This window comes from Bidens hawaiensis, unplaced genomic scaffold (genome assembly GCF_021521415.1).
Source record: "Bidens hawaiensis isolate Kalapana, Puna unplaced genomic scaffold, B.hawaiensis_p1.1 tig00021032_1, whole genome shotgun sequence".
NCBI lineage: Eukaryota > Viridiplantae > Streptophyta > Magnoliopsida > Asterales > Asteraceae > Bidens > Bidens hawaiensis.
In genome coordinates, this window is record NW_027493251.1 from 265,398 (window position 1) to 273,905 (window position 8,508).

At 36.2% G+C, this 8,508-nt stretch overlaps 1 protein-coding gene across 1 annotated transcript; it reads right to left on the reverse strand.

Annotated features, from left to right (window-relative positions):
- Window positions 1-335: 335 nt before the first annotated feature.
- Window positions 336-8,185, reverse strand: LOC143562552 (protoporphyrinogen oxidase 1, chloroplastic-like). The gene is made up of 9 exons (XM_077050319.1): window positions 7,761-8,185; window positions 6,109-6,294; window positions 5,944-6,028; window positions 3,399-3,546; window positions 2,737-2,817; window positions 2,261-2,432; window positions 1,500-1,659; window positions 1,311-1,414; window positions 336-658 (listed from the first exon to the last, which is right to left on the reverse strand). The coding sequence occupies exons 1-9, from the start codon at window positions 8,148-8,150 to the stop codon at window positions 359-361; spliced, it is 1,626 nt and encodes a 541-aa protein (XP_076906434.1). The 5' UTR covers window positions 8,151-8,185; the 3' UTR covers window positions 336-358.
- Window positions 8,186-8,508: the final 323 nt, after the last annotated feature.

An 8,508-nucleotide genomic window follows, 5' to 3' on the forward strand; every position in this document is an offset into this window, starting at 1 on the left:
TAAATTGTATTAGCCTATAAATTACTGCTACTTTGTTTTGTTTTAATTTTTCCATGTATGATCGTATTAAGTATTAGCTGTTCTGGTTGATCGAATGCCTTGTAGGAGTTTGTTTGAGTCCATTCCTCATTATGTGTCCACTTACTAAGACGTGCGACAAGCACAGGCAATAACAACCATTTCAACTGGTCTGTGGCATCATGTAGAAGCGGCCAGCAGTGATCAACTAGAAGGGAAATCAATAAACAAATTTATAAAATACAACTTTCATTATCTGAAATAGAGTTTATTCTACATGCCTTGTGACAAAAAAAAAATGAATTACTGGCTTAACGTCCCAAAACGTGACATGTTATTATCACTTATACACGCTTTGTGACAAACAACTACTTACATTGTCCGCAACATCATAAGCACTCTCCACACATCGACCTAAAGCTACACCAGATACATAGTTGCCACCAAGAAACATACCTCCAAATCCGCCATATTTAAGAGCACTTTTTGCAGCATCTAAAATGTCAAAATGACCAATTAGAAACTGCGGGATCGCACGAGGCCATACTTTGACCCCCAAAGTCAACGGATCTCCTGCGTTCGGGTTTATCAGCATCTTCCTTAGGTCTCGGTCAACTGCCTCCACAATTTGACTTTCCGTCTGATAAATAATATATACAATTAATATCATCCATAAAAATAGATAAATATAAATTTTGAACTAAAGGCTAGTTTGCTACTTTTTTTGGCGATTTAAACTTATTTTTTTACTTTCTCAAAATCATTAATATGTATATATTTCTTTAGAATGATAAGTATAATGCAAATATATAAACTACATCTTTTAAAAACAAAAAAGAAATATATAAACAATAAAGGTGAAATTTCTGGTTCGGTTGACATAGCCGCTTCCAAGTTTCAAGCTGGACCGGACCAAACCATTTACCAAAAAGCAAAAAACCGAACCGTTTGTATCTCAAACGGGCCGACTTATTTTGGTCTGAGTGGTTTCGAACAGTTTAAACGCTTTTTAACACCGGTCGGGTCCAACCAGTTCTAAACCGACACCAAACCCACACGACATGATACGGTTCCCAGTTACGATATTTTCAATTCAGTTTCAGTTCAGTAAGGTCTGGTTTTGAACCATTGCCACCCCGCCACATACAATAAGTCAATATGGTCAAAAAGTTACCGACACGTGAGCTGCCACAAAATCATTTTGAACCCAAATGTTTATAAATTAGTTGCCTTAATCAAAGCAGTTAAAACTTTTAATGTTTTATTATTGGCAGAAAAAAAAGGTTGGTTACCTTTTCTAATATACCAGGATTTGTAGCCCCTCCAATGTAGTTCAGGAGTAAAACCCTTCCAGGTGGGGCCCGGTTAGGGAAAAGGGATGAGCTGTAAATGGTACCTAAAGATTTCAATAACAAACAAATTGAAAAAAAAAATAGAGAGGGCAAGAAGTGATTATATAAGCATGTGAAATGAAAGTTGACCTAAAGTCTCGACGCCTTGACTACGTGGATGCAATTGACCGAAACCCTTGAGTTCACCATCAATCAAACGGTCAGCACGAATTGCCTCTTTTGGATAGGAAACAGATACAGCTGCAACTGGAGGATAATAGAATTTTGACAAAGCATCCGCTGCTCCCGACTGGAACAGAAATAAAAATCTTTATATATTATTATCATTTCTGGAAAGAAGTAACTTAAGTGTTAGCATGCATGGCATATTTGTCTTTTTCTTTTAAAAATATTATTACAAAAATGTTACATATACTTATTGTCTTTGAAAATAACAAAGCATATAACTTTTTGCACTTTAATTAATAATCAACTTTATTAGGAGCAGAATAGAAAACCACTTACATTTATTACTGATTTTAGCAACTAAGTTATATATCAATTTGTTTGTTAATTTTTAAAAACTGTCATCTTATTTGTCAATTTGGTGTATGCCGCGTGACATTATGTGATCTAATTTAGAACATAGTTTAATAAAACCATCTCTGTTATCTTATAAATAAAATGACTCACATAAGCATTTGCTAAATATGTGGCATATGATATGGCATTTGGCATGGCATCAACCATGTGTCCATGCCACATCAGCAGTTACAGGTAAAAGCAGTTCAAACTAAAAGAAGTGATAAACTGTAAGTTGGTTTGCCCTAACAAAAATTAATATAAATGGGTATTAACATATCAAATTTCATTCCTATGTTTTTCAAATTATTTGCTTAAGTTTGACATACCGAAAGAGGGCGTAACAAGTCACTTGCGACGTAGGATGGAACAGTCATGACAACTGTTTTAGTCTCCACATTTGTAACTCCATTTGGTGTTTCATATGTCAATTTGTACCCTTTATTCTTCAATTTTGAAATACTTACTAGTTTCCATGACAACTTCACTTTGTTACCCAACCTACAAACATGCATATCATAAGAATATTATTACATCTAGAAGAAAAACTACAAGAAATGGAAACAAACTTCAATTTTGTGGTTATTATTATTATTATTATTATTGATGCCATGTCATAAAAAGAATTACCAAATGCCAGATGACATCTTACACACTAGAATGACATAAGATGTCATTATTGTGTGCAAAATTTTGACCTGCTACCAGCTGAATATGTCATTAATGTGTGCACAGATTTGTTCATTTTTCACCATAAACTTTCATATTGCCCATTTTAGTGACAATGAAAATGTATGAAGATTACCTTTCTGAGATTGCATTAGGCAGCATTTGTTGTCCTTTCCTAAACGATCCAACTGTTTGTCCCTTTGGTTTTGGTAATCTCCTGTCAGGTTCCACGTATATTCAAGGATAGAACAAAATGGATTTGGGTCATTATGCAGATTTATGTATCATTTGGGTTAATATATCAACTTGTAAAATGTTTGTCCTGTTTTAGTCATTAATAAAGTGGCCAATACTTCCCAAGCTTCACTTATCGAGCTTGAGCCAGCTCACAACCCCAAGGGAGCCTTTATTTATATAACTTTACTTAATATTATATAAAAGTTAATAATATATATATTTATGATATATATATAACTAAACAGTATATAAAACGTTATATATAAATATTATAATTATAATTACATATGCAAAACAATTATAAATGTTATAAATTAATCAATATATAATAAACGTGCCGTCCCAAGAGGAGCTCGAGCTTAAAAAACTTCTCACAAGCTCAAGCTTTCATAGCCGAACTCGACCTCTCCTAAATTGAAAGAGCTCTCAGCTCGGCTCATTTACATAAACAATGGCTAAAACAGGATCGAGCTCTGGCTCGGCTTGTTTAAATCCCTAATACATATGTATATTATAGAAAATAATATTTAACAGAAAGGAAGGCCAATTACAGAGCATTACGGGTCTCTCGGAGGTTTGGTGCTATTATTTTTGTTCTGGATTGCTTTAATAGCTCCACCAATAATGCTACCACCATTTTGTTCCAGCTTCCAAACCTTTCCAAATGCTGCTTTCATACTAAGTTTTGATGGGTCACCAGCATAAACACCTGAAATATCACAATTTCACATTTTACCACCCCTAACCTAAACAGGGTAAATATTAAATAATGTACTTTTGTAAATTACATAAAAATATAACTTTGGTCCGGTTTCTACTTTTGGTACCAGAAGAAACCATCAAAAGCTTCAAAAAGTTTGATTTTATGTAACCAACTTTCAAAAATTCAAACTTTAACTGGTCAAACGAGTCAAGCCACCCATGATCCATGAGCTACTCAAGATTGGGCCACTAAAAGCTCGATTTGAGCCGAGCTTAAATGAGCTCGAGCTATACCTTCACGTATCGAGCTCTAACTGGCATGCAAACCTATTATTTATGCAATTTTTATTTAATATATCAAAATATATATATTTATTATATAATAATTACTATTATATATTAAACTACAATAATAATAACTAACCAATATATATATATTATATTATATATATAACTACAAATAAAAAATATAAAAAAATTAAAAAGGTATATAAATTAATTAATAAAAAATAAGCAAATTGAGCTTGAAATACTACTCACAGGCAGAGCTCGAAACGAGCCGGGTTCTAGCTCAGGCTCTTGTAAGTTAAAAGAGCCGAGCTCGGACTCGACACAGCCACTATCCTGCATGGTGATCAACTCATCAACATGAAACACTTTATTTGCGCCAACTGCCTGGATTTGTAGATCTCGCCAAACTGAACCATATTGTCTTTTGCACAAGTCCCTATATGATTTAAAACAGGCCCCGCGAGCATGTTTCCAACGCGAATCTGGAGCACTTCACAAATTGGGCTTCAAAGGATCCAAAACAGATACTTCACTCTTTATTCACTCATCTGCAAGCACTCGTTTATACATGCTTGTATACGTTGACGACATCCTCGTGACAAGCAACAGTTCGGCAGCCATTGATCGCACAGTCAGAAATCTGAGTTACATTTGCGGTGCAGGACATGGGCACTCTCCCTTGGGTATTTAAGTTACTTCAAAAGGATTTGATTTGGTTCTCTCTCAGAGGAAGTATATTATGGAGCTTTTATAAAGGCTGGTCTTTCACAATCAAAACCTGTTCACTCACCTTGCTCCAGTTCTGCTAATCTGGCATTCTGGCCCTTGGTAGCAGTCCACCTTTTGACAATCCGTTAAGATATCGACAAATTGTGGGGCTCTGCAGTATCTCACCCTGAAACGGCCCGACATAACGTTTGCGGCAAACAAAGTCTGTCAATTTATGCACTCACCCACAGAAAACCACTGGTCGGTTTAAAGAATACTCAGGCAACTGGGAAGCTCGAATCATTGTCTTCTAATTCAGCAGGATTCCGGATCCACGTTGCATGCCTATACAGATGCTTATCATCGGTCTCATACAGCTTTCTCCAATGCGGATTGAGCATGTTGTCCAGATGAATGTTGATCCGCCAGGGGTTTTGCTATCTATCTCAGTTCAAATCATGTCACCCGGACAGCTAGGTAACAATGAACCGTGTCTCGGTCATCAACTGAATCTAAATACAAAGCGCTAGCGGATGCCGGATGCAATTGCCGAACCCACTTGGCTTGAAGCCCTTCTAAGTGAACTTGACGTCCTAGTAAAGTCTTCCTATCTTATGGTGTGATAACTTAGGAGCCACATACTTATAAGCAAATACTATTTCCCATGCTCGCAAAAAACATGTGGAGATTGATTCTCATTTTGTAAGAGAAAGAGTGTTCAACGAAAAATTTCGGTTCAATTCACATGTACTGATGTGCAAATGGCCAGATTGTTGACGCTTTTACAAAGCCGCTGCCTTCAGAAAGATTTGTGACTTTATGGGACAAGCTACAGCTCACTACCCGGCCTTAGATTGCGAGGGAATATTAGACTGAATATTAATAGACTGAATATGAATAGCTAAAGTAAAAGTCTCTTAGAGTTACAATTTAGCATCATCATCATCATCGTATTCAGTAAATCCCACCAATAGCAAAGCTATGGCAGGGTCTGAGGAGGGTAAGATGTAGACAGCCTTACCTCCAACCCCGTAGGGATAGAGGGGCTGCTTCCGGTGAGACCCCCGGCTCGATAAACACGCTTAAAAAGGGATTAGAACCCGGGATCCCACAATAGGAAGGCAAGGTGTTTAGCACCAGACTATGGCTCCACCTTTTAGAGTTACAATTTATGTTTTTCTATATTAATCCCCTTGTAACCATCATTATTCACAACAACAATACAATCACAATACCAAGATTAACTTGTGTGTAATTAGATTACAAAATTTTAAGAATAACAAGCCGGCTTGACAAGCCAGGCCCGAGCCCAACATTTTAGCTTGTTAAGATAAATGAGCATAGCGTAATTTGGTAGTCCATTGAGCTTAATTTTTTTTTAAATGTACTGATTAAATGATATTACCTGAGCAAAATGGTTCTATCAAGCGTTCAAAAACTTCATCCCCAAGATTCCTCCGAACAAATTCTTCAACGGATTCCTCACGATCCTGTAAATGTAAACTTCATCAAAATCTAGAAAAGCTAGTGATAAATGATTTAAAGACAAATGAATAACGGAGGTACAGACTGGCGGTGGAGGGCGGAGCCCCAGAGCACCAAATCCTGCTCTGAGTTTTCCAGGAAAGCTCATTAGATCAAAGAAAGGCAAATCAGTTGGACTTGAAGGTACTGGCTTCAAATCACCACCCCATAACACAAATCGAGGCGCAGTGGGGTCCCCTAAAACCAAATCATCCTTCAACCCACTATCCACCTGCCATGCAAAAAAGAAATCAATCTAAGGACAACTGTACAAGTAAATAAAAGTAAATGATGAAGTTCATAAGGTTCATAAGAAACACTTCTACAGCAGTTTCTTTTGAGTGATCCACATGTAGTAAGCTTTTTTTTTATTTGTTTTTGATTTTTTGCATTCTTTTTTATTTTTTCTTTTTTATTTTTTTAAATTACCACACATATTAAACTAACAATTAACCAAACACGTGATATTTTTTGAGTTTTATATTTTGTTTGGAACACGTAGCATCGCGCTGTTTTCAACGTTACATAATAAAAACAACAAAATGAACATGTTTCGATACCCTCTTGGTTATATTACGACTATATTTTTGGGTTTTCTCTTTCGATTACTATAGTGAGCACATCAAAACCGAAATTTTACACCCGCCACAACGCGTGGGTTTATCTCGCTGGTTAAGATAATAAATTGATAACCAAGATGACTGTTAGCATGAACTTACTTTGTTATCTTTAGTATAATTTACCGAGAGAGATACAATTTTGGGGAGTTACGAGTCAATAAACTGATATAACTCGCTAATTTTGAGTGAAAACCATTCGGTTTCTGGGTTTTTGAGAACCATTTGGTTTTGGTTTTTTCGGCTTTCACACAAGGTTTAATTCGGTTTTGAATTTTTTTTGTTTCGGCTTTCACAACAGGTTTAGTTCGGTTTTGAATTTTTTTTGTTTCGACATTCGTGTTTGAAAATTTTGGGCGGGAATACAAATGACCAAAATAATGAATTTGAGCCTCTTTTTTTAGTAATAAATGATTAACCACTTATTACACATTTGGACATAAACTTTTGGGCAACACCATTTATTTATTTCTTATAAACTACTTAAAATTGGTTTTTTCTGTTCGGTTCCAACCAGTTCAGTTCAGTTTTTGCAGTTTGGTTGATAGCTAAACCGAATCAAACCGATAAATCAATTTAAAAAAAAAAACATAAAACAACCGTCGCCCACCGATTTTTTATTGGGATCAATTATTTAGGTTTGATTATGTCAGTTATCCTTCTTACAGTTCTGTTTATTTTGTGACAAATCAAACATGTACACTCGTAATTTATTTTGTCAAAACATAAGTAATGAACTGTTGGATGGGATGTTTGTTAACTTAATAAACAAACTCACATGAACATGTGTCCCGTTCGATCAATTAAATCTGTTTATGTTTGCTAGTTTGTGTTTTGTTTTGGTTCATTCACATATCCATTTAAACATTTTCATCCCATTACAATTTAGTAAGCACCACTCATCACAACTTAGTCTAGTTTTTTTTAAAAAACTTTGGCCGAAACAGATAGTGTTGGTTGAGTAGTTATATTCATTCATGTATGTGCGGTTAATTCCACTTACACTCACACAAACAAACAAACATGAACGAACATATTCATTTTCTTAAATGATACCATCACATATTCACATTATACATACCACCATAGTAAGCATGGGATCAGACGGCTGGAAGCTATTGGGACCTTCTTCCCAAAGGTATCCATCTCTCTCAACCGTCGATATGTTTCCTCCAACCCTATCTCTCGCCTCCGTCACGATGACGTCAGCGGACACGTCAGCGTGCTTGGTGGCTAACGCTTGCGCAATGCAGAGGCCGCTAATTCCGGCGCCGACGATCACGCAGTCCAGCAACGGCTGAGAAGAGGAGTCGGCGGAGACTGGAGTAGAAGTTTGGGAGTCCTTGGCTATAGAGCAACGGAATCTCAATCTCAGTCTGTTGGTTGGTGTCGACGGACGGCGTGCCGGAAGTTGAGAGCAGTTACGGCGGTGGTGGTGGTGTACGGACGGGAGGTAGGTAAGAGATGACATCTTATTATTATTGGGTGAAATGATATTATTCTTATTTCTTATCTCGTTAGACTTTGTAATTCTCTAACCATATAAATGAAGAGTAAAAACAATAAAAAAATTATAATTCAATATATAAAAAATAAAAAATTATCCAACGGCTTATCTTTTCTTAAATCGGTGTGTTATCCATTATGTATTAGAGAGCTCTTCGTTGAACAACTTAAAACCCGTTTTTAATAAAGGTCTTCTTCACATGCTAAATGACTAGGGAATTCAACCTCAAACAACCTGTAAAACCTTCAAACCTTGAAAGAACATTTTCGTTTCCTTTTTTGTGTTCGATTTGATGGTGCGTAGGTAACGGTCGGTGGTGGTT